The sequence below is a fragment of the Typopeltis vanoorti genome, chromosome 5 (assembly GCF_054136105.1).
Source record: "Typopeltis vanoorti isolate ZY-2024b chromosome 5, IOZ_Tvanoo_1.0, whole genome shotgun sequence".
NCBI lineage: Eukaryota > Metazoa > Arthropoda > Arachnida > Uropygi > Thelyphonidae > Typopeltis > Typopeltis vanoorti.
Window position 1 is genome coordinate 92,462,294 of NC_143553.1, and position 27,937 is coordinate 92,490,230.

At 36.4% G+C, this 27,937-nt stretch overlaps 1 protein-coding gene across 6 annotated transcripts in view; it reads left to right on the forward strand.

The window, feature by feature from the left end:
• The window catches only part of LOC150106651 (leucine-rich repeat-containing protein 14-like), a 168,153-nt gene that overhangs the window by 127,441 nt on the left and 12,775 nt on the right, over nt 1–27,937 (forward strand). For all 6 annotated transcript variants that reach the window (XM_090392609.1, XM_090392604.1, XM_090392606.1 and 3 more), the window contains 2 exons: nt 5,405–5,907; nt 21,596–21,718. In XM_090392609.1, coding sequence (XP_090248735.1) covers nt 5,405–5,907; nt 21,596–21,718 — 626 coding nt within the window. The remainder of the gene's footprint in view (nt 1–5,404; nt 5,908–21,595; nt 21,719–27,937) is intronic.

Consider the following 27,937-nt stretch of genomic DNA (forward strand, 5'->3'; position numbering starts at 1 on the left):
TCATCTGCCCAATACTGTATACAGTCCCTCACTACTTTCTCGAAGATCTTAACAACTACTGATGACACACAAACTGGCCTATAATTAGACACTTCCAGTCTGTTACCACCCTTATGCAATGCACTATCTTACCTTCCTTCCATTCCCTGGACACCTTTCCTGCAGCCAGACTTTCATTGAAAAGCCAGGTTAAAGGCACTGTCAGTTCCCTAGCACATTCTCTCAAAACTCGTGAGATACCATCCAGTCCCAAAGCTTTACTGACATCCAGAGTACTCAGTATCTGAAACACACTCTCCTCCTGTACCTCTAAACTGTGAACCTGCCCTATCCCTCTAGTATTAAAACTGATTCCTCTAGGATGAAATACTCCAATAAAGTGCTTATTGAACAATTCCACTATGTCCTCTGCATCAGTCACTTTATTCCCATTTTTATCCCACAATATCATTCTTCCACAGTCATTTCTCCTCTTACTGGCCACATCGCTAAAAAATTCCCTAGGATTTTCTTTGGATCTTAGGACCAATCTCCTCTCATATTCCAGTTTTGCTTTCCTTATCACACTAGTCACTCTTCTGGTCTGTGTCTTATATTCTTCATGCATCTTCTCTTCACCTGTCTGCTTATATCTCTTCCATAGCCTCTTTTTTGCATGCAATTCCTGTTTAATATTGTTTGTCATCCACTTTACTCCAAATTGTGTCCTCTTCTTCACTCGTGGTATACAACTTACCATTGCTGCTAACAAATATTCTTTCACAATTTCCCACGCACTAATGATATCCCGCCCTTCCAATTCCTCCCTCCATGAAACTTCCCAAAGTTGACGTCTAAGACTATTATAATCACCTGTTTTATAATTCCACATAAGTTTCCATCTCTTTGATACTCCTGCATGTCTATTCATTTTCCAAGTCAAAACCATATGGTCACTCTCTCCAACTGGTGGGAGAGATGTCATCTCAGTTATTATCAACTCTTCTGATGCTATAACCAAATCCTAAACTCTTGAACCTCTTGTTCCCTCTGTTACGTGTTGCCTAAGACATTTGTCCCTAAAGAATTCTAGAAATTCCATTCCCCTACTGCTACATGCATCTTCCTCTCTCCAATTTATACTACTGTAGTTAAAATCTCCCATAACAATCATTCTTCTTCTTCTTGCACTTGCCAAACTTAATTGTCTAAACATCTCCTGGTCCCCATCTTCTGGGTCTGTAGCAACACCCCACTAAATATCCTGTCTTGCCCACCTCTACCTCACACCATATGCTCTCAAAATCATTTGTCTCACTGCCTTCCAAAGCCTCCACTCTTAGAGGACATAGGTCATCACTTATCATAAGTAGTACCTCACCACCACGCTTTCCCCTCCTATCCTGCCGAAAAATGCTGTACACAGCGACTTCTATTCCTGTTATTATATCCTCTTCTGTCAACCACGTCTCAGTGATCCCAATAGTTTTTGTTTAATGTATACTAAAATACATAATGTTTATGTATTTTAGTGTACAGTTCACATCTGGGAGCTGCTCAACTTTTATTCTCTTTAAAACTTTCCTTACAAGTTCTTCTTTTCAGTATGAAATTCAATTTTATTCTGCTCAAGACTAATTGGTGATCACATGCAATTTCAAATCTTCTGTACATTCTAGTGTCCTGCACCAGTGAGAAAACATGATTATCAACGGTAACATAGTCAATGAGACTTTTCTTATTCCTTGCCTTTCCATGTGAATTTATGCACATTTTTATGTTGGAACATTGTGTTAGTAATAACCAGTCCATGTCCTGAGCAGAAATCGAACAGGTTTGTTCTTTTCTCCAAATTTTCCCAAAATATTTCTATATGTCTGACAATCATTTTCTACCCTACTATTTAGCTCCCCCAACAAGGACCAACTTTTCTTTTTTCATTGTGTCAGTTGCTTTCTCTAAAACCTCAAAAAAATTCCACAACTTTTACCTTAGTAGAACCTTCTGTGGGACCATAGGCACAAATAAGTCTGATTGTCCAGTTCCCATTCTGATATTTGCCCACATCACTTTACTTGATATTGCTTGCCATTCAAGATTAGCCTTATACTTAGTGCTGAATACTATAGCTACTCCTCCTTTTCCCTGATTGTTATTGCCTGGATATAACATTTTGTATTTATTGCTTAGAATGACCTCACCAGTTTTTGTCTTTTTTGTTTGTCACCCAGTTTGTGTCGATCTGGTATTACCCAATTCTTCTGCAAGTTCAATTTCTTATGTTGACAGTACTGATCTTGAACTGCTGTGATGTCGAGTTGGGATGTGTTTTAAGATTTGATCCAGTAGCTGACTTTTCACTGTTCGTCCCAGTTCCCTGGTGAAAACAATGGTTGCCTTGTTTAACTGGGCAATGCCCTAGTTGGCATGAAATTCTCTTATGTTGCCATCATTTTATTTTGTGGCTTAAGCCAATACGAATACAATTTATCTGCTAAATCCCAAATTGTCAGAAGGTGAGGATTGGACATTAGGTCTGAAGTCCTGGTCAGTTGTCTGCATTCCTTTTAAGGCTTATGTGGAGATCTCTCAATTATATAGCTTTGACCCATAGAATTTAAATATCAGGAAGATGGCAAAATATTCTGGAGGCTATTGAAAAAGCTTAGAAATGGAGAAAAGAGTTCTGTAAAAGGAATCAGAGAAGATAAAGGTGACATGAATGGTGAAGGTAAAGATTGTAGATGTCTGGAGTAATTACTTTGAATGACTGCTAAATAAGACATTGTCAACATGGTGGTAGAAAACTCCCAACAGGAATGCAGTCAGGAATACATATCCATACTCGAAATAGAAAAAGTCATCAAAAACCTAAAATTTGTAAATAAGTAGCTGGAGTAGATGAAATTCGACCAGAAATCTCAAACATGGAGATATATATATATATATATATATATATATATATATATATATATATATATATATATATATATATATATATATATATAGAAGGTTTACAGTGATTGCATTGCATAATTCAGAACGTCTGATCAGAGGATAAAATTCCAGATGAGTGGAGCCTAGCTATCTTAGTACCTATCTATGAAAGGGAAATAAAACAATGTGAGAATTACAGAGACATTTCCCTAGCGATGTTCTTAGTATGATTTATGCAAGTGTACTTGAGAAATGGATAAGAAAAACTGTGGAAGGTAAGCTTGCTTGATGAAGAACAAGCTGGATTCAGGGCCGAATAGAGGTTGTCATGATCAGATTTTCACTTTACGAGAAATAGTTAAGAAAACTTAGGAATGTAACAAGGATTTGTATTTAAGTTTAGTTGAAAGAAAAGCTCTTCAAAACACTACAGTTATATGGTGTAAATTGGACATTATATCAAGCAATACATAGTTTATATTTAAGCTGTAAGCCAGCAGTTAGACTTTGAAGGAGGTACAGGAATAGCATGAGGTAAAATCAGGTGTGACAAGGGTGCACATTATCTCCACTATTATTAACTATATGGATCACATTATGAAGGAAAGTTTGTATTATATCTGATATCAAAATCGGTTGTTAATCTTAGCTCTTTATTTTATGCAGGTGATGTTATATTTCTGAATAAATCCAGTATATCTGCAAGATTCCTTGACTAAATTGAATAACTGTTGTAATAAATTTGGTATCAAAATCAACACTGATAAACAAAGATACTGAAAATAGGCAGAAACATTGAAAACATCAGCTGTATCCTAAATGGTTAACCTATAGAACATGTAAAATATTTTCATCTATTTAGGCACATTTTTTAGTGAAGATGGTAAATTAAATATTGAAATAGACAACAGAATTAGTAACAACTGGTATGGTAAGAAGTGAGCTGAATAACGTTATATGGAATAATAGAGAAATTACTCAAAACAGTAAATTAGCTGTATACAAGTTGGATCTGAGATCTGTTGGAAGTTTTTCCACCTGATTGTACTATAAATTAAAGATCCAAAAAAATTATATTCTTGGTTTAAACCTTTATCCAAGTATAAGCACACAAAGTTTTGCACCTGAAGTAATATCAGAACAGGGCAACTCATATATACTAATGACTTCACATCACTTGCCTTAGTATCCCATAATGCAAAGTATAGACATGTATAATACTATGCAATATGGGAAGAGTCACTACCCAGACCGCGTTCAACCTTTATTTAGGTCTCATCAGTGGGAGCCTGACCTAGAGGTGATACCAAGGCTGAAGTCCTATTTCCATGCATCTGGCTCCCACTGATGAGACCTCAATAAAGTTCGAAAACGGTCTGGTTAGCTGCCCTTCCCATAATGCATAGCACTTTGAGTGGACCCTCCAAGTCCTTTTGGAGGGGCCACTGCCTACTATGAAACAAGGTGTTGTTCAGGGACCCTACCACTGGTTCTAGCATGGTGTCTTGATACACTTTGGCAGAGGCTTTGATCCCTTTCTAGCAGAAATGCAACTTTGATTACCCCCCCCCCCCCCCCACACACACACAAAACCAACTATCACTGATGTGGAGTGATGACCTCTCTGAATCCTGGGTGCTATGGTATGTATTGGGCGACTATCTGAGGCACATACCCAATCATTTTTGTGGTTAAACAACTTCAATGGTGAAAATCTTATCAGTAAAGAGGATATCTCTATTATTTGTGTACTGCTGGAGAAGTGCCTTTGATTTTATCACCCTCTGCTGCATAATTGGTGGTGATAGGCTCTCACCTCCAAGTTATCAGTTAGTACACATGACATCATTGTTTGCAAATCATTCATCTCTCGTGACATCACTTTCTGCATTCTCACAGGATTACCATGGAGGCATGCCTTCACAGCCCTTGCAAGCTATAGCTTCCAAATGCAGCATGATCGACCTGTTCTTTGGCATTCATGTTTTTTGTATCGTTATTATGGTTAACAGTCCGATATACAAACATCCTACTGATCCTGAGTGTTTCTGGCATGTTGAAAATAACAGGTGGCTGCATTCCAAACTTGTAGTGCTTTTACAGCTACATAGTTTTCATAATCACTCCACTGCATGTTAACCTGTATAGCTAGACAACTCTCTACTGATAAATACATGAATGCTGGCTGTGCAGTGCCACTAAGAGGAACCAGGCTCATGCAGTTCTGTCAGCAGGGGGGAGATGCAGAAGTTGTAACAGTATTTATGGCAAGACTAGGTATACATTTTTCTTATGCAACAGAAGATATTTTTTTTTTTTTTTATCTTTATCACCTTGAACTTGTATTCATATACTGCAGCTAATGAGTAACATTATACTCAGTTAGTCATACCATTATTGAAAAATCTGTGTTAATGGTAAATTTGCTGTACTTAAGTGAGATGTATTTTCTTGAATGCATACAAATAATTTTTAATTATTTTCATAGGATATCAGAGGACTTTCCTTTCATTTTAATTCTCTTGTGCAGAAAGATATTGTAGAACTGATACCAAAAATATCTGAATTCAGAAATCTTACGGCTTTGGACTTTTCAAACAACAGGCTGAATTTTTCCAAAAATGAAGCCTTATGTGAACTGCTGTCAAGTCTGTTAAATGCTTTGCCTCAAGTACATCACCTTGATCTCAGTAACAGCCAGATTAATGGATGTCTTAATAGGATTTTATCAAAAAATAGTGATCTTGAATCTTGCTATTTTGTTAACCAGGAAGAGTGTAATGTGAAACATAAAATAAAAAGACATAAAGCTGAACTATATTCTTCTGCCAGCATAACTATAAATGACGCACCTTTAGGTTTACAGTATTTGAATTTGTTGGGAACTAGAGCACGAGGATGTGATTTAAGGTATATAGCAAACAGTCAATATGCTGAAAGTCTAAAAGAATTAGATCTAAGTGAAAATAACATGGCTACTTATTTCGAAGAGTAAGTACAGCTATTAAAATATTTGATTACTACAAATCATTAATAATTATCAATATTTAAAAAAATAGTTGTCTAATTTTTTTTGGGGGGGGGGGGGAATACAGGATATTATGATATACTACAGGAAAAAAAAGTTACATTATTACTGACTTGGTAATACTATCTGATATTATATTTCTGTCTTCTAAGGCACACTTTTCAATGTATCAGTCACCCTAGATTTTTGTCTTCCTAGGGTTCTATTTCCTGTCAAAGAACACTTGTTTTGCTAACTTTGTCCCTCCCATTCTGTTTAACCTGAGATGAGCTCTGCTAACACATCCTTGATGTGTTAGCAGAGCTAATCTCAGTTAATGGTATTGCATAATATGATATATCATACACCAGCCAGCTTGGCATTCTGTCATATTGTACAATAATTTTGCATTATGGTTTAAGCTAGTGAGAATTTGGTTGGCTAAATCCCCAATTGCTAGTCCATCCTCGCTCATTTAGTATCCAGGTAGATATGTAATAGGGTGTACCATGTAAAGGTGAGGATTGGACATTAGGCCAATTCTCCACATTCCTTAAAAGGCTGCCTTGAGGTCTCTCATTTATCCATCATTGACTTTCAAGCACCCCAGTTCTCTACTTTCTTTCTGAAAATACCAAAAGATGCAATATGCAGTTTACCATTGCACTCATTTTAGTTTTGAGTGTGTGAAATTAAATTTTGCTAAGCCCTTTTCAACTCTACTGTTCCCATTCTCTGTCCTCTATGCAGTTATTTAATTAAATGAACCATGAGAAGAAAAACAGTCAGTGTCTACAGTTAAAATCTCCCACAAAAAATAACAAAACATGAAAAAAAAATACTACCTGAAAAAATCATCTGCACATCCATTTTGTTTATTCACAGCTTATAAATAATGTACTTCACGCTTACATACACCCCAGAAGACCAAATGTTCTGTTTCTGACAACTTCAAATATTAGCCACAAAAACCAAACCATGTACACCTTGATTGTCCAAACCACACTATATTATTCTTGTGACTTTGTGATCTAACATCCCATACCAGAGAATGCCAAATGTAGAAATCCTGTTTTTGACCTTTTCTCACTTAAAACATTTTTTTCCTCATTCATTTAGATTCATGATGCACTGTATTTATTGGTTACAAATTCTGAAATCAACCTGACCACTTCTATAAAGGAAACTTGATTTGTTACACTCCAACAATCTGAACAGTGAAGTCCTATCTGAGTGACTTTAATGTCCACTCCAACTGAGCTGAAAGAGATTCAGAAGTAATTGCTAAATTCACATTAGCATTGATCTAATGTGAATTATTTATCAACTAGAATAAATTCTCAACACCCTTGATCTTTTCTTAACAAGTTCTCCTTCTAAGATGGTAGAGGTGACCTCTTTTCTCAGCAAACCACCCACAGTCTCGTGCAAGTCTCCTCTTCCACTGAATGCCCTTTCCTCAGGCATTCTCAATCTTGTGTGCTTTTGCACTACAATAGCATCAAAGGACACAAGATTGACCTCTTTCTCATCCAGATGGCACTACTGCAATACTAAAGATAAAGCTGACTTTTTGGTATCATTCTTGTCTTCCAATTCCAGCATAAACAACCAAGGCAAATCACCTCCTAATAGATCAGAAACAGTGGGGAAGATGCTTTGTGGTCTTTTGCCAGAAAGACATCAGTAGAATCTTAAATAGCCTAGATAAAAAAAAAAAAAAAGCATCTACTCTTCGTGGCATGTATGTCCCTCAATTGTGTTCAAAAAGTTTTGAACTTTTAAACACAATTGAGGGACATAGAAACTAACATTCAGCTGAATCTAACACAGTACATGGAAGAAAGTATGTATTCATAAGTATAAAGAGCTAATAAGCTTCATTTCGGCAATGAAAACATTACTTAAATTAAGGGGATATTAAATCCCACATAGTTTTAAAACCGAATACGAAACTCAAAGATTGGAATCAGAGAGTTTCTTGCCGAATATAGTATGGTAAACTATAAAGTATCGGCGACACTAGCGTTAGCCAATGCAAGTGATTCTAGTACGTAGTACAATACCGGACGACTCGTTGCAAAGGTGAGGGAAGTTCAGATCGCTATTCTTAGGTATTTTCCATAATGTAAAAACACATTTCCTAGGAAATGTATGCTGTTATCACATTATGGAGGGAGGTCACTACCCAGACCGGTTTCAGCCTTTTTTTGAGGCCTCATCAGTGAGTAGCTAGACCTAATACCAAAGTGTATAGCGAAAAGAACTTATATACTCTGCGAACGAGTTTTCCAAACAGGTGCAACCATTAAGTTACTTAAGTATATAAGTTCTTTTCGCTATACACTTTGGTATTAGGTCTAGCTACTCACTGATGAGGCCTCAAAAAAGGCTGAAACTGGTCTGGGTAGTGACCTCCCTCCATAATGTGATAACAGCATACATTTCCTAGGAAATGTGTTTTTACATTATGGAAAATACCTAAGAATAGCGATCTGAACTTCGTCCAGTATTGTACTACGTACTAGGATCACTTGCATTGGCTAACGCTAGTGTCGCCGATACTTTATAGTTTACTATACTATATTCGGCAAGAATCTCTCTGATTCCAATCTTTGAGTTTCTTATTCGGTTTTAAAACTATGTGGGATTTAATATCCCCTTAATTTAAGTATGTATTCATGTTTATTCCAGAAAAAAAAAAAAAAAAAAGCAGTAATCTATAATCAAACTATTGATCCATTATTCTCACCTCAGTCATCTCTAAAATAATGAGATGACCATCAACGGTTAGCTTCCTCATACCTGATGATCACTCACCACCAGTAAAAGCATCACCATTTTTGATGTACCCAGCAGATCTCATCACCTACTGCTAAACACATTTCATGAAAAAGTTTGGAGAACCTGCTGCTGTTCTTTACATATTTGGTCTAGCACTATGGCCTGCTCAACCAATCACCATCCTTTGATCTGTCTTCCAGCCTTTGTAGAGAAGAGAGGAAGTCATCAGCTATGGAATGCAATATTCTTTCTGCTCAATCAATGCAGGATTCTGTTCTATCATCTATTCTCTTTTTTTTCCCCTATACATAAATGAGCTCTTACTGACTAGTAACCCTATACATAGTTTGATGGTACTCTGTTCCTTCTGCTCATTTGAAAAATTTTGCAGTACTCCAGTCATCCCAAGTTTCAAGGTCTACAACCAGGACCTTAAATGCACCGCCCTAATAAAATTATTCTTTCGAGTGAGGCCAATCTAGTGACTTTAAATGCATGTATTCCTGCTTTTTTTTTCCCTTGCAAAAATAAACATCACATTATAACATCCTCTAAAAATGTGTCCTTTAGTATACTCCTCTGTTCAAGACAGTCATCTAGTACTGAGACTTCATGCAAATTACAAAGTTATCCAAGCTTAGAAAACTGTTCTCATGTTCAAGGTAGTGCACCAAAAACTTTCCTGAAAATTCTTGATGCCATCCAGAGGAGAACTGTTTATTTGACTGGTGATATGTCTGTTAGTGACTGACTTCCAGTCACTAACAGACACAGAGTAGTAGTGACTTCAGACACTACTACTCTTTGGCATTACAATCCATTTAGGACCTGGGCCTGGCTTGTCTCAGGATAGCCTTCCATTCTTCATGATTCTGTGCCTTATTCCTCCAATATTCTTTACTCTGATTTTCTTTAAATCATCCTCCACATCATCATCAAGCCTCTCCATTTTTAGTTGTCCTCTGGGTCTAGATCCACCCAGTCCAAACATGAAGACATTTTTTACAGCTCTGTCATCCCTCATTTGCTGAACATATCCTAGTCCTCTGTCTTCTCACTTTACTTCAGTAATAATATCCACGTCATTGAATTTCTCCATTATTTCTTTGTTGTTCTTCACTCTCCAAAATCTATTCTCATTAATAGTGCTAAATATCTTTCTTAATACCTTTCATTCCCATATTTGTAATCGGTTTTGATCTCTGGATCATTGTCCATGTTTCACAGCTGATGGTATGGGTTTAAGGATTACTTTATATACTGGGATTTTACTTTTTTTTATTGAAATCAAATTAGATTTTAATAGTAGTTGAATACTATAATAAGCTCTATTTGCTGCAGCTATTCTATAAGTAATTTCAACTGACACATCATTACTTTCTATTATTACTGAACCCAAATATGTGAATTGCTGTACTCGTTCAAAGGTTTCTTCATCTACAGTGAAACTTTGGATATTTCCATATTTTTGTTTATCTCTGGCAGCAATTAAGTATTTTATTTTAGTTTCATTTGTTTGTAGCACCATTTTCTTTGCCGCCTCCCTCATTTGTCTATAACCCTCTCTAAGGCTTCTCTTGATCCTTCCAATACAGTCCACGACATCTGCAAAAGCCAAAAGCTGTAGACTTCTATTCATAGTAGTTCCACCTTTGTTTATGATTACATTTCTTATTACCTTTTCAAGGCATAGGTTGAAAAGCACTGTTGATAGTTGTAATCCTGAATTCTGATGTGAGTTCACCCTGTATTTGCACTTTACACATGGTATTTCTGAGTGTCATTTTAACTAATCTTATCAATTTAGATGGAATTTGGAATTCCCTCATAACTTTTAATAGCTTATCTCTATTAATGTTAACATAGGCTTGTCTAAAGTCCTCAAATAAATGGTGCAGATTGATATTAAACTTGTAGCATTTCTTCATTATCCATTGATAATGGAGAAATGCTGGGTGACTATCCGTTGATAGTTAACCAGCGTTTCTTCTATGAAAGGTTGCAATCTAGCTGCCAGTATCCCTGAAAAAAAATGTGTAAATCACTGCTAACAGTGATTTACACATTCCTTATAATTTTGGCACAGGGACTTGTCATTTTTCTTATGGATAGGTAAGATAATAGCAGTATCCCATTCAATAGGCCTAGACTCAGCTTTCCATACCTCTGACAAGCACTCATGAATTTTGATTAATAGTGATTGCCCACCATATTTTAATAGCTCAACTGGTATTCCATCTTTGCCAGGTGCTTTATTATTTTTCATTTTCTTTAGGGCTAATTCTACCTCGTGTAGCTCTGGTACTTCCTCTGTCTCAGCTCTTCTTATACTTGACAGGGATTTGTTAAGCTCATCTTCTTCTTCTGGAACGTTAGTTTCCAATCTGTTTTATCCTGAAGGAGATCTTCAAAATATTCTACCCACTTTCTCAAAATGTCCTCCTTTCCATCAAGCAAGTTGCCCATTGTTTTTGTTTTTCTCTATCATTCTCATTTGCTCGAGTTTTTCATTCAAGCATCTTTAGACAAGCTGTATTTCTGTCTTAAACACATTTTCTACTTTTTTTTTTTTCACTATATATATATATATATATTTTTTTTTTTTTTTTTCACTATATTATTTAAGGAAATTACAACGTACTAGGATATACATTAAAATAAATTTTAATATATTTCTATATTTCAGCAACGTCACGTTGCCATTTTCAAGAACTTAAATACAAGACACGTGCACGCAGGCACAAAGTGAGGAAGAAGTATGAAGCTATTATTTCTCCTAAAGTCCTGATGGTGCCCTCTAGCAGGCAATGTTGGTATTCTTGGGCGATTGGGCTAAAGCTCTTCTGATGTAGGTTTCCCAAATTTGAGTCAGTCTCATGCAGCCAAATTTGTTGAGGTTTGGATCGTTAGGGCTGAAGCTGATTCTATGAAAAGCCTTTCATATCTGTATTTGCTACGGTGTATTATCCTGGCTTTCTTCCACCGTATTCTATGGCAGGTATCCAGCGCATGGTCAGCAAGACCAGAGTGGCTGTATTGGTGAAACTGGATATAGTCCTTGTGTTCTGAAATTCTGATATTTGCTGTCCTGCCTGTTTGTCCAAAGTAGGACAGCTTACAGTTGCAAGGGACCTGGTATACACCAGGTAGGTCTAAGGGGGGGGGGGGAGATTGGTCTTTAGTAGACAGATAAGGGATGCCAATTTTTTATATGGTTTGTAACAAGAAGTTATGTTTTTTTAGGATTTTTGTGATTTTTTCTGAGGTGCCTCGGATATAGGGTATGGTGATGGATTTAGAGTAATCCTTGTTGCGAGGGGAAGGGGGGCGAGATTGTGGTTTACTGGTTTCAATATTTTTTGGATTTTTTTTGGGGGGGGGGTAGCCATTGGCTGAGAAAGTGTTGAGAATGTGGTTTAGTTCTGTGGTTAGGTCATTGTCATTTGAGCAGATAAGTTTAGCCCTGTTGTGTACTGTCTTAATGACTCCATATTGTTGTGAGGAGGGGGGGGGGAGATTGTTGGTGAACGTATCTGCCTGTATGGGTGGGTTTTCTATATACTGAGAAAACCAAGATTCCATCAGGCTGGCGGGTGACTAGTGTGTCTAAGAAAGGAAGGCAGTTGTTATTTTCCTCTTCCAGGGTGTTGGTTGTTTAAGTGTGTTAAGAAAGAGAGGAGTGCATCGGAGCCATGTGGCCAAATAGCGAATACATCATCTACATAGCAAAGCCAAATGGTTGGTTTTTGTGGGGCATAGTTTAAGGCTTTCTCTTCAAAAGTTGGCCAAGGGTGGAGAGAGTGGAGAACCCATGGCTGTCCCCTCTATTTGTTCGTAGAATTTTCCTTGCCAAACAAAATAGCCTGAATTCATTGTGAACTGAAATAGGGCTATGATATCGGGAGGAAATTTAGCTTGGATTAGCTCTAAGGATTCTTTGAGTGGGACATTTGTGAATAAGGAGGAGACATCAAAGCTGACCATTATGTCAGTGTGTTTGAGTGTAAGGTTTTCTATGCTGGCTTTGAAGTGGGCTGAGTTTTTTATGTATGAAGGTGTGTTGCCAGTATAGTGTGAGAGAGCTTTGGCCAAATGTTTAGCTAGTTTGTATGTGGGGGAGTCAATGCCATCCACTATGGGACGTAATGGCACATTTTCCTTGTGAATTTTTGGGAGTCCATAAATACGGAGTATGGAGTTATATAGTTTTAATTTGTTGGTGATTTCCACAGGCCAAGAAGTGACCTTCTTAAGGAGCCTGTGGAGTTTTCTAATTTGTGAGTTGGTGGGATTGTACTCGATAGGGAGGTAAGTGGCCGATCTAACAATAGAGATTTCAGCTTACCTGTGTAATCTTTTTGGTTCAGCAATACTGTGGCATTCCCTTTGTCAGCTTTGGTGATTATTATTTTCTTGTTTTTCTTTAATTCTCGTAGAGATTTAATTTCTTTACTGGGCATGTTGGTTTTAGGTGGTTTAGCTTTGGTCAGAACACAAGCTACATCCAGTCTAATATCGTTGGCGATGTGGCTTGGAAGGTGTCGAATCCCACATTCAATCCGTATCATATCTTCAGCAGGTATTCTTCTGGGTGCAATGGCGAAGTTGTGGCCACATGCGAGCGCATCGGGTACTTCAGGTTTCACATTAAGTGACGACAGGTTAACTACCGTTTCGGTAGGAAGTTGCAGTTTCAGGATCACGTCCTTTTTTAATTTTTCACTTTTTGATGTGTCGATCTCGTACTTTTTTTAACACATTTTCTACATTCCAAATCATACCATTAATTTCATTTATCGTTGTTTCTGAATCGCAGAACTTCTTCAGCCACTTTGATAATTTTATTCTCGATTCTTTCCCATTTTTTATCTATAGTCATATCATCCTCTTTCTCTTCATTTATTTCTTCTTTCAATATATTTTCAACAAATAAAAATTAATAAAGTGGGTAGAGGAAGAAGACCAAGATATGACATCCAAAAATTTTTCCATCTTTTAATTTTTGGATGTCATATCCAAAGTGATGGGTCTCCTTCCTCTACCCACCTTATTAATTTTTATTCTTTGTTTATATTTATAATTCTCAACAAGTAATGATCCATATCACAATCCACTCCTCTAAAACTTCTTGCATCAATGATATCTGTCACATGTTGTCTATCAATCATGACATGATCTTATTTTCTGTTATTCCATTTGCTGATCTCCAGGTAACTTTATGCACTTCTTTATATGGAAAACAGGTTGTACTTATGATCATATTTTTGCCACTTGCAAAATCAGTTAGTCTCATGCCATTTTCTTCATGTGCACTATCTCTTCTAATTGTTGGTCAGAAGATCTTTTCCTTTCATATTTTGGCATTCATGTCTCGGTGACTGATCATATATCCTCTCTAGTGATTCATAGACCCCATCTTGTCTTCTTCACAAGAGTCCTCGGTTGGTGCGTGTGCACATATAAGTGAAATATTGAACATCTTTATTCTCAGTACACAATCATTCGTTAACTGGTTTAAAGTCCAGAACCAAGTGTTTCCATTTTTTATCAACCAAGAATGCAGTACCAAAGGCTGTTGATCTCCTCTGCTATAAAAGGTAGTATGTGTTCTAGTATCAAATATGCCACTTCCTTTCCATTGCGCCTTCTACTATGCTGTTATCCACTCTCTATATCTCTGTAATTCCTCACATACTCTCCTCAGTGTTCCTGGTCTGTTCAGGCTCAAGTCATTCCAGCTTCCAAACAATATTTATAATCCTTTTTTCTGTTGTCCAGGTCATTCCTTGAAGTCCGCCTGATTAATTTTTCTTTTGACTTTCTTAACAATTTGAGTTTCTACAGGACAGGGGATTGTTAGCCCTATGCCCAACCTTAAAGAAGGAACCCAGCTATAACCATGCATATATATATATATATATATATATATATGCATGGCCACCACACACGGCGACTTTTCAGTCACTGTCTCACAGAAATCTTTTTCATCATTGTCTTCCTTTGGATAAATGCTAAATGAGTCAAGCAGAGTGCTACGTATGCTTCTTTTTGCTCTGCTCGCTTCATTTGGCATCCATCAGTCATCCACTTTTCTACTAAGAGTTTACTTATGATGTATATAATTTTCTGACACAGGATTGCTAAGATATTGAACAGTTTTTGCTCTCTTTAGCTTTCTGCTTGGTCTCTAACAAGAATAGTAGGCCCATGCATGCTAGTTGTTTGCCTGCTGCTTTTGCTAAGCAGAAGCTTGCCGATGGTGACAGTATTTGTCTCTCGTTTTGCTAGACTGAGATTTGGCTCAGTTTTCTAGATTCCTGACAGTGATCCTTTTGGGTAATGACAAGTTTGTAGCTACTGAATGATGGCCTTTTAAAGGTCACCCATTACAAGTTTTTGGACTCTGGTGGTTTTAACATTTGGTTCCTGCCTGGTTTCTGATGAGAACCCATCATCAAAAACAGCTGTTAATTAACCACTAATAAAAGGTGAGCAAAATCAGCATACAAGCTGATGGACAGAGCTTTTGTGTATGCAGAGATAACTCTAATACCAAAGGTTATTTATTATTCTCATATAAGCTGTTTGGTAAATTTTTGAAACTTAGTTTCTTTCTTTGTCTATAATGACAAATCAATGACAAACTTGAACAACAGTAAAACATTTCAGCTATCTAGACACAATATTTAGTAAATAAATTAGAAAGGGGAATGCTTCTATTGTGATAGCTATCTATCTAAAAATATGATATATGAAATATGTGAAATAAAAATCAAAAGACAGTTTGACACCTACTGCATTTTCATGTGTTGTTTCTCCACATTAATCTCCCTTCCTTTCAATACATTTTTTCTGTTATCACATAAGATTTTCAAAATGTCATGGTAAAATTATTTATACTGGTCTCAAAACCATTATCTCACCTCTGCTAGGATTTTTCAAAATGTGGATGCCATTGACATCCAGTTCAAAGTTTAAGAAATAACCAGAAGTGTAAAGTTAAGTTAGGGCTGTAAGGAGGATGTTTCCACAACTTCAAATCTAATCTCTTTGATAGCTGTTGAAACAAATGCACTTTTGTGCAGTCTCAACCAAGGTGTATCGTGCCATATAACAACTCATGTTTGTAGCTGATATAAATTGAAGGAATATGATGCAACTGTGTCCAGGTGAAATGACTGAGAGAAGGGAAATGGAGTTTGAGAGGCATTGCGATAGGATGCCATATTGCAGATCTATCTGTTTTGCAAATAGTAGTTGACAGATTGGGCCATCCCAAGTCAACAATCAGTGATATCATACTGAAATGGAAGCACAGTGAGTCAACTGCAAGTGCTACCTGCAGTGGACAATTGTAGGATGCTAAGGAGGATAACATGTAAAAACTGCCATTGTCGGCCAACATGTTGAACGCAGAGTTTAAGACATTGACTTCAACATAAATCTGCACAAAAACATTCAGAACAAGTCTCATGACGTGGGTTTCCATGGTAGGGCCACGATATACACAAGCTCCATATTACCCGAACCAACGTGCAGTCTTATTCATTGGTGCAAAGAGCATGTACGGTGGGACATGGAAACTTGGAAAGCTGTGTTATGGAGTGACTAATCATGCTATATCCCTCTACCAAGCAGATGGACAGCTGTCTGATGAATGTCTCTTACTAGAATGCATAACCTCAACTATGAAATTCAGAGGTGGCAGTGTGACAGTATTGCTCTGTTTTTCCTGGTTTGGCCTCAGGCTGCTGTGACAGCTGTTTTGAACTGGTGGGTCTCATCAGAGAACAGCAAAAATCTTAAAATGACAAGAATCCTCAAACAATATCAAAGCAATTGTTTCAGAAAATTGTATTCTTCATAAGTGAATAGCAGTTAGTGCTTAAGTGTGATATTAACCAAGAAGAATGATATATGCACGTAAACACAAGAAAGATATTTAATTAACCAAATATTTCGGTCTGGAAATAGCAGACCATCTTCAGTGGTATTACAAGAACAGTTTTAAAAATACAAGCTAGAATACTAACGATAGATCGTTAAAAATAAAACATGCCGCATGATGTAATATCACTAAGTATCAAGTAGAGACATGATTGAAAAAAAAAAAAAATTAATGAGTAATCTTGATTAGACTTTCCCAGATTTTTGATATAGATATACAGTCATTACAATTCAGGTTGGGACGATGGAGCAAGGCCTCCATGCTTTCCTTGAACAAACGTTCGAACCTATAATGGGATCTATGTAAGAGGCGAGTCCTGGCCAAAAGATTCTGTGGTCAGTTTCAATCCTGTGTTGAGCCAATCCAGACTTTTCAGGTTTGTTGTGAAGAATGGAGGATTGATGTTCTTGGATTCTTTTTTCAAGAGAATGTCCAGTCTGTCCAAAATAGGAGAGATTACAGTTGCAAGGAATTTGATAAACTCCAAGAAGAGATAAAGTTGAGTGTTTGTCTTTAGGAGAAGGAAAATGAGAAGACAATTTGTTGATAGGTGAATACGTAGTTGTTAAATCATATTTCTTTAAAATTCTTGCGATAGGTTCTGAAATACCGGAGATATAAGGAATAGGCACTCGACGTATTGAAACTTCGTTGTTTTGTGGAGGATTATAAGAATTGAGAAGATGTTGAGTACTTTTTTTAGAAAAGCCATTGAGTTTCATGTGTTGTTGGATAGTAGAAAGTTCTTTCTGTAGATAATCAAAATTAGAACAATTAGTTTTGGCTCTTCTGATGAGGCATTTTGTAATTACTGTTTTTTGACATGGATGATGGGCTGATTCTTTAAGAATATAACGACCCGTGAACGTTGGTTTCCTGTATACTGTAGTTGTAAGAATACTTGAAGGTGACCGGATGAGGAGAACGTCTAAAAAAGATAACTGGTTGTTTTCTTCTATTTCCATGGTAAACTTTATACGATGGGGTGCTTAAGGGTCAAAGCTGTATAACTGAGAGGAAACCTCCACATAGCCTTTAAAAGAATGCAGAGAACCGACCAGGGCTTCTGACCTAATGTCCAATCCTCACCTTCTCGTGGTGCACCCTGTTGGGTATCTACTTTGATACTGAACGAACGAGGATGGGCTGGCAATTTGGGATTTAGCCGACCAAATTGTATTCTTATTGGTTAAACCAAAATAAAAAATGATGGTACAACATGACAAGATTTCATGCCGGCTGGGGCGTCGCCCGTTTAAACAAGGCCCCCGTTGTTTTCGCCAGGGAACCAGGGCGAACAGCGAAAAGTCAGCTACTGGAACAAATCTGAAAACAAACCCCAACTCTACATCACCAGAGTTAAAGATCGGTACTATCAACGTAAGAAGCCTGAATGGCAAAGAAATGGAGCTAGCTGAGGAATTAGATAAGTACCAGATCGACATAATAGGGGTGACTGAAACAAAAAAGACCAAAACTGGTGAGATCTTTCTGAGCAATAAATACAAAATGTTATATTCAGGCAATGACAATCAAGGAAAAGAAGGAGTAGCCATAGTATTCAACACAAAATACGAGGCTAATCTTCTTGAATGGCAGTCAGTCTCAAGTAGAGTAATGTGGGCAAATATCAGAATGGGGAACTGGACAATGAGACTTATTTGTGCCTATGGTCCCACAGAAGGTTCTACTAAGGTAGAAGTGGAGGAATTTTTTGACGCTCTAGAAAAAGCAACTGACACAATGAAAAAGGAAAAGTTGGTCCTTGTTGGGGATCTAAATAGCAGAGTAGGAAATGATTGTGAGACATACAAAAATATTTTGGGAAAATTTGGAGAAAAGAGCAAAGCTAATAATAATGGCAAATATCTGTTGGATTTCTGCTCATGACATGGACTGGTTATTACTAACACCATGTTCCAACAAAAAATGTGCACAAATTCACATGGAGAGAAGAGGCTAGGAATAAGAAAAGTCTCATTGACTATGTTATTGTTGATAGTGATGTTTTCTCCCTGGTGCAGGACACCAGAGTGTACAGAGGATTTGAAATTGGAAGTGATCACTATTTAGTCTTGAGCAGGATAAAATTGAATTTCATATTGAAAAGAATAACATGTAAGAAAGTTTTAAAGCGAATAAAAGTTGAGCAGCTCTCAGATGTTAACTGTAGACTAAAATACAGAAAGATTATTGAAAAGAAAATGAAAGAGTTTGAAAACAGGAATCAAACCTTGGAGATTCAGTGGCAAACTCTGAAGAAAACATTGACTGATTCTGCCAGAGAGGCATGTGGTGAGGTTGTGTGCAAGGATAAATCCCAAATTGCCAGCCCATCCTCGTTCGTTCAGTATCAAAGTAGATACCCAACAGGGTGCACCACGAGAAGGTGAGGATTGGACATTAGGTCAGAAGCCCTGGTCGGTTCTCTGCATTCTTTTAAAGGCTATGTGGAGGTTTCCTCTCAGTTATACAGCTTTGACCCTTAAGCACCCCATCGTATAAAGTTTACCATGGAAATAGAAGAAAACAACCAGTTATCTTTTTTAGACGTTCTCCTCATCCGGTCACCTTCAAGTATTCTTACAACTACAGTATACAGGAAACCAACGTTCACGGGTCGTTATATTCTTAAAGAATCAGCCCATCATCCATGTCAAAAAACAGTAATTACAAAATGCCTCATCAGAAGAGCCAAAACTAATTGTTCTAATTTTGATTATCTACAGAAAGAACTTTCTACTATCCAACAACACATGAAACTCAATGGCTTTTCTAAAAAAAGTACTCAACATCTTCTCAATTCTTATAATCCTCCACAAAACAACGAAGTTTCAATACGTCGAGTGCCTATTCCTTATATCTCCGGTATTTCAGAACCTATCGCAAGAATTTTAAAGAAATATGATTTAACAACTACGTATTCACCTATCAACAAATTGTCTTCTCATTTTCCTTCTCCTAAAGACAAACACTCAACTTTATCTCTTCCTGGAGTTTATCAAATTCCTTGCAACTGTAATCTCTCCTATTTTGGACAGACTGGACATTCTCTTGAAAAAAGAATCCAAGAACATCAATCCTCCATTCTTCACAACAAACCTGAAAAGTCTGGATTGGCTCAACACAGGATTGAAACTGACCACAGAATCTTTTGGCCAGGACTCGCCTCTTACATAGATCCCATTATAGGTTCGAACGTTTGTTCAAGGAAAGCATGGAGGCCTTGCTCCATCGTCCCAACCTGAATTGTAATGACTGTATATCTATATCAAAAATCTGGGAAAGTCTAATCAAGATTACTCATTAATTTTTTTTTTTTTCAATCATGTCTCTACTTGATACTTAGTGATATTACATCATGCGGCATGTTTTATTTTTAACGATCTATCGTTAGTATTCTAGCTTGTATTTTTAAAACTGTTCTTGTAATACCACTGAAGATGGTCTGCTATTTCCAGACCGAAATATTTGGTTAATTAAATATCTTTCTTGTGTTTACATGCATATATCATTCAGTCTTATGTCATAAGTATCCTTAAAACAGCAAATTCTTATCGAAGAAGTGTCTAAATGTATTCATTTTGGCATTGTAAAATAAACAGTTCAATCTGTATTTCATGCACTATTTAAAGAAACTTGGAAAGTTTTTTAAGTAGCTCAAGCTAAGGCAACTCCAATGACGAGGATTGTATTTTCATAAGATCTCTCTTTATACGAAACTCTCCAACTTATATATATATATATATATTTGGCTGTGAAATAATCAAGTATTATCTTTAATATCTCCTATTTCTGTATATTTCACATTGCCAAAAATTACTTTTAGGATCTTCTTTAATAAATTAATCTTTAATCCTAAAAAAAATAAAATTTTGCTTTCCCTAAATATAACTATCAAATTTTTAAGTATAGAGCTGAGATGCTTCAATTTTAAATAAGTGAGATATTGTACTGGAAGATATGAATCTATCCATATTTTATAGCCCAATATAGAAAAAACTTAACACATTCAAAAAATTTACCAGAGAGTCTGTAAGAACATAATCTTCTCATGTTTTCTAGTAATTTTGCTGCAATATTGTCTATTATTATGCACCACCTAGAAATCACTTATGAATTTAATTTCCTGAGATAGCTTAGTTTCAGCTTTTGTCTTCACTTCTGCTTGTAATTTTTTGAAGTTTTTCTTTAGCCTGAAACTTACTCAATGCATTAATTAAAGGCAAATATATGGGTTGCAGGTAGAATTCTAGTTGTTCCTAGAGTCCTAAAGTTTTATATTAAAAAAATTTTAATATATGTAAAATAAAAAATAATTTTATTTTACATATATTAAAATGATATTTTAATATATGTAAAATAAAATTATTTTCTTGTGGCATGTGTGTATTAAATTAACTAGTGAAGTCCCTCGGTGTCTATATGATATGAAAGAGATCTAATATTTCCAAGTTTCTAGTATTGTCAGAAAAGCTGACCATATTGGACACTTGGAAATGTTAATCATTTATTGAACATTGTTAATGAGAGAACTAGTAATAATGAACTTTGATTAAAGTTAAGTACTAAAGGAGTGATGATAATATACTTGATGCATACTGTTCTCATTTAAAAATTATGGACGACAGAAGAGAAATAAATCTTAAATAACTAAGGAAGTTTGCATTCACTATCATCAAAATATACTTATTGTTTTGCTGCATTTGTATTTATTAGCTACTTAAAAAAATTATTTAAAGCAGTTTTCTGCTCAAGTGGATTTAATATAATTTCTTAATTACTGATTTTATTCTACTCATAGTACTCATTTAAATAAATGCTTAAACTAGAAACCCAAGCTAATTCCATTTTTTTTCTAATGTTTTCTGTGTGTGTGTGTGTGTGGGGGGGGTATATATATATATAAAAAAATTAAGTATTTTATGTTTATATTTTAGTTTGCTACATTTGCTTCAAAAAACAAGCAAAAGTCTCTGTGTATTGGAGATAGAGAATTGCCATTTAACATGTGGTCATTTTCCCACTTTGCTTGATCACATCAAAGAAATAACTAATCTTCAGTAAGTATTTAAACAGATCCTTCCCCTGTCTTTATAGAAACATAGTATTCATAGACTACTTTTTTTATATTTTCCTTTATTTTTGTTATCATCATTATAATAATTAAGGACTACATTATTTGCAAAATCAAAATCTCATCATAGAAGATAACTATGTGACATCATAATTGAAGTGTGATTTCAATTATACTTGCCGCCTTCTATAGAGTATTCTAGAGCATGTTCCACCATTCTTTATATTGGAATTCTCAGAACTGAGAATTGTTGGGTGCAAGTTGTTCCATGGCGAAAGAGACTTAAATGAGGTTATGGTCCGAGTTTTCCAAGAGAACTGATATCTAGTGTATTTGGAAGGGAAGCTTGTTAAAAAGAGGTCAAGGATGTTGGTAAGTGGATGAAGGTGGTTTGGTTTCTGGTAAATAGATTGACTATGTTAGGGCACTGTTAATGACAAATACCTCAGCATCCCTGCCTTCTCAATCATTGGAACCTGGGAAGAGAAGTCAATTTCAGTTGTGACCATTTTCCTTATTGAAGTCTCCAAGAAGGATGGCTTCACTATTTTCATATTTCAACTACAGAAAGCCCCCAGATATCCCTTTTGTAGCACTAATAAAAAAAAAAAATAATAATTTTCTCTCTTTGATATCACAGATCTCTACAATTTTACCATTCATGCTGATTACTTTGCTTAGAAGAACAAAGTATACAAATAGGATACCGCTATGCTTATCTTTCTCATCTCCCCTTGCCAGTTTCTATATGCAACATTTTGGAAAACATGCTCATGAAACACACACTTAAACCTTCTGTCTGGTTTAACAGGCAACACCCCCAGAATCCAATTTATTATGTAAAAAGAAAATAGCAATGGCTTGGCCTTTCTAATACTTTAATCACATATTCTTTTCAGTATATTATTCTTTAAAAAACAAAACAAAAAAAAAACCTAGCTAGTCTGGTTAGAACAAGACTGTTCTAACCAGACATTCCTCATGCTGAACATAATCATTTCTTAATCATATATTATCTTCAATTCCAACAGGATTAACAAATTACTTAATCTTCCCTCCATCTCAGCATACAGATTGAAACTATGTCAGGTTGGTTTTCCTTATCTGGAAAAACGCTCCCCCCCCCCCCTCAGATAATCACAGATTTATGGCAAGTCTGGACACTCCTTCATGTAGAATTAAATGGAAGATGACATTAGTATTACATAAAGTCACTATAGATCTGAGACTATTTTTTTTTAAAATCAGCCTCTACTATGAAGTACTCTTCCAAATTCAAGTATGGCTGTATTAATTTGTTAAAGATCTGCGAGACTCATTCTGAGTCATACTTTGAAATATTAAAGATAGAAATGTGAAATTTTCGGGGTGCTTAAGGGTCAAAGCTGTATAACTGAGAGGAGACCTCCGCATAGCCCCTTTAAAGGAATGCGGAGAACCGACCAGGGCTTCTGACCTAATGTCCAATCCTCACCTTCTCGTGGTGCACCCTGTTGGGTATCTACTTTGATAGTGAACGAACGAGGATGGGCTGGCAATTTGGGATTTAGCCGACCAAATTGTATTCTTATTGGTTAAACCAAAATAAAAAAATTTTCATGTAGTACTGTCATATCCTGTACACCCCTTGAGGGTACATGGCAGGAATTTGATGATGATGTGAAATTTTCTGGCAAGTTTGTCTTTAATTTTTCAAAATCATTCTAAGACTAGATAACCTGACTTCACCAAATTATCTTTATGGTTATCTGACCCATAGAGAGAGTGCTGTGTTAGGACATTAGTTCATTTTCAGTTAAAATTTGAATTGTTTTTACAATGGTTTAGTTGAGTACTTGTTGCAGTTGCAATTCATGCTCTAAAGATGCGGGATAGAAAACCAATAAAATATTAGTAAATTAATTACGTTTTTTCTTCTCTTGGTGTTTATATCATGAATAACTAACAACAACAATTAATCCTTTCTATACATATTTGATTTAGAGAACAGTCAAGTCTCCATATTTACAGGAGTAGCATGTCAGCATTTTTTTTTTTTTTTGCAAACATCTGTACTCTCACCCCTCCAATATTTTCTACATATGCTCAAACACTTACTCAACTATTTACAATTAAGAGAAAAATGTTGAAATGTGTTTAAAAGGTTTTAATTACAGGCCTGCAAAATTCGCTGGAAACTATTAACTGTTTCTGATATCTCTTCCATTTTTCTCTATCATGTAGGATCGTTCACAAAATGGATCTTAATATTACAGTAAAATAGCAGTATTTAAAGTTTTCTGTAGACATTTTTGGAATGAAAGTATTGAAAAAAATGTTTTAATTAAAGTACATACTTTATATTTCATTGTGGTGTCTTTTTCTTTTCCTGAGTCGTCTCTGTGCAACATCCAGCAATAGTCCGCCATCATGTTGACATTCTGCTTGCCCTGATACCTTCTTTCCATCTCCTTGATGTCTTTGTGGAATCACTCTATGCTGACAGTTATGATTCTTAGGAAAGTAGTCTAAATGAGAGTTGAGAAAGTGCACTTTTTAAGCTCACGGAGCATCCCAAATCCTTGAATTTCTGTAGCATGTCTTCCATCTTCCACAATCATTTTATAATTGGAGTCCTTGTGATTTCCTAAAAATTTAGTCACCACCTCTTTCAAAACTTTCCATGCTTCTTTTTCAACAGTTGCCATTTTTTCTTCCAACAGTTTATCCTTCATAAGTTTCCTGCTGTCTGGACTGATAAAAAAAAAAAAATACCTTCTTGAATTTTGCACAGATGTATTTAAAACTCTTTCTTTTGACAAAGCCTTGACAAATTGCTTCATAAATCCCAGCTTTGTGTGAAGCGGGAGTAAAAGGATTTTTCCCGAGCAACCAAAGTTTCGTGTAACACATTTTTACTTCCAGGTTCTAATGTTACTCTTTCTGGCCATTCCTTCTTGATCCAATGTTGCTCTCAATCTTGGCTGTTCCACTCGCACAAAAAGCACGGGTATTTGGTGTATCCTCTTTGTTGTCCCAAAATCATAGATAGACTAAGATCACTGAAGCTCAAAACAGATGCAAAAAAATTATAAATGATTCCAAAACAGAATTTGAACGGGCAAAAAGCAGGAAACTTGCAGCCTGTCCTAGCTGCAGCCATGCCTTTTGGTCTCTTGCCAAAGCAATTGGTCGCAACTTTTGCCCTACACTACTCCCACCCCTATCAGCAATATGGGTGATGTTGCAGATGGCTCATTTGCAACATCACCCAGAGAAAAAGCTAATCTCCTGACTTCACACATAACCGACAATGGCAAATGCCCAACATACAATGCCTCCTGTATCCTTTTGCCAGAAAGAGATTCTAAACCTGTTGTCAAAATTAGAAACAAAAAAAGCCCCTGATGGCATTCCTCCAATTGTCCTGAAGGTCTGTGCAGCAGAACTGACTCCTATCCTTTGCCATCTGTACACACTATCTTACTCCACTGGTATATATCCAGAAGCCTGGAAATTGGCCTATATTCAACCCATTCCCAAAAAAGGAGACAAATCGCTGCCATCTAACTACTGCCCTATCTCACTCACCTCAATCCTATCTAAAGTGTTGGAGAAAACCATCAATTCTCAACTACTACTCTACCTTGAAGGTACCCAGCTATTAATCGACCACCAGTACGGATTCTGCCGATGCCGATCAACAGGTGACCTGCTCTCATATATCACCCATCTCTGGACGTATGACATGGAAAAATTTGGCAAATCCGAAGTAGTTGCACTCGATATCTCTAACGCCTTTTGACTGGGTCTGGCACAAAGGCTTACTAAGCAAACCTCCATCATTTGGACTGTCTCAGGACTTCTGAAGATGAATTGCCAGCTTCCTGTCTGGTCTGGATGCACGCTATGTGTAATGGTAGATGGCTCCCTATCCTCCCACTATCCAACTAATGCTGATTTCCCACAAGGTTCAGTTCTCTCACCGACCCTCCTTCTATACATCAATGACCTACTCCAGTTGACCTCCAACCCAATACACAGTTTTGCAGATGACAGCACATTGCACTCCTCCCTTTCATTTGATAAACCTTACCCTTCACAACTCACTTCAGCCACAACTTCCCTTAACACAGACCTCCAAAACATCCTCCGTGGGGCTCAGATAACCTCGTCAACTTCAATGCTAGTAAAACCCAGTTCTGTCTTATTTCCCACAAAAAAAGAACCATTTTCCCCCAGTATTATTTTTGATAACACTCAAATCCCCCAGACAAGATGAAATTTCTCTTCTCGGAATTATGGCATGACATCAGGCCTCTCCTGGCATAAACACATCACAACCATTGCATCCTCAGCTTCCAAAAAAAAAAACTAGGCTCTCTTTCGCTCAAGACGTTACTTCATTTCAAAACAGCTGTTAACCTTATGCAAATCGCGAATCCGCCCAGCTATTGAATACTGTTCTCACATTTGGAGTGGAGCCTCCTAATAGCTCCCTCAAAATGCTTGACGACTCGATACAGAGGAGAGCAATTAGACTGATAAATGATCCATCTCTTACCAACTCACTCACCCCACTTTCACATAGACGTTTAGTCTTTGCAATTTGTATATTCTACAAATATTTTCATTGAAAATGCTCATCTGAAACAACATCAATAATTCCCTCACTCTGTACTAAACCCATTGGAACACGTACAGCCACCTCCCAACATCCCTTCACGGTACACCTTGAAACCCACAGAACAAGTTTCTTTTCCTCCTCCTTCATCCCTGCTACTGCTGTACTGTGGAACAGTCTTCCCCCTGAGGTATTTCCCGAGGAATACAATATACAGGCTTTCAAATTGAATGTTAACAAGTTCCTCCTTTCCCATCCCACTACCCATATACAGTACTAAAGTACTATATATGGGTAGTATATAAACCTCTTGTATATGGGCCAACATTAAAAAAAAAAAAAAAAAACTGTCCATCCATGATCATCGTACTTAAGTTGGCTGAGAATGAAGGCTAAATTTTCATATTCTTTCAAATGCATGGAATGTGCTACTGGTAGTGAAGCATACTTATTGTAATTATGGAGAAGCACAGCTTTGAGGCTTCGATAAACAACCTCTAATCGATGACTTCATGTTTTACGTTGAATTTGCTTATCAGTCTGGGAATATTGCTACAGTAAACTAAATCACCTTCCTCTGAAAAAGTAAGAAAGAAAATCTCTTTCTTCTTAGAAAATATGATAACCTTAGTAGTCAATGACTAAAGTTCAACTTAAAGAATCACACAAGAAAATGTGTCTATGACAACAGGAAAGTCATCCGTTATCTTGGCAAATCAGATTCAAAGTAGCTGCCTGCACTTTTATCTGCAGCCCCCCCTCTCCTATTTTAAGAATGAGAAGTTTCGTGGAAATTTCTTTATTTAGAATAAAAAGGCACTTCAAAAAATCCTTTATTAACAACTGATTAGTTGTAAATAAAGGAGAATGAAAATAAATACCAATACGCTGAATTGATAAAAATTAGAAATTGGGTAAAATTGGTGGGAGATGGAATTTTTTTTACTATTTTTTCTGAACTCAACACCTAAAAATCTAAAAGAATCAGTTATTACTTCTCAGACAACTTTTCCATTGCAGATTTCTGTTATGTTTCACAATAATGAGTAACATTTTAGACCCATATATCAAAATTTTATTACATAGTTAAGAACAAGTTATGCACTAGGGTATTCACCACAGTAGTATAGGTTGGCTAATGTTGAGACTTCTGGTTTGGAGGTGCCTTAGGTATTGACGAAGAAGTTTCCATTTCAGGAATGTTGTGATGGAAAGTTTTTTTTTTTTTTTTTGCTTGAACTCATTGTGTATGGTGCTAAAATATTGTCAAGGCTTTCCTTGAACTTAATTACACGAATCATCATCATATTCATAGAAAGTATTTGGCATCATGCATTAGTTGACTTCTCTTGGTATGGTTCTTCCTAATTCATCCTCAAAGTTGGAACAAACAAGCTCCTTGAGTTCATTAGTTAAATTGTTGATGTCCTCCTCCTCTAAGTCATCAGAAACCTACACTCCCTATTCTTCTTGCCAACAGCTTTATATCTACAATGGCTTTCTTGTGCTGTTCATCTGGACTGAAGTCACACACAATCTTTGGTCATAAGTTCTTCCAGCAAGCTTTTACAGACCTATCCCTTGATGTCAGCTGTGGTGAAG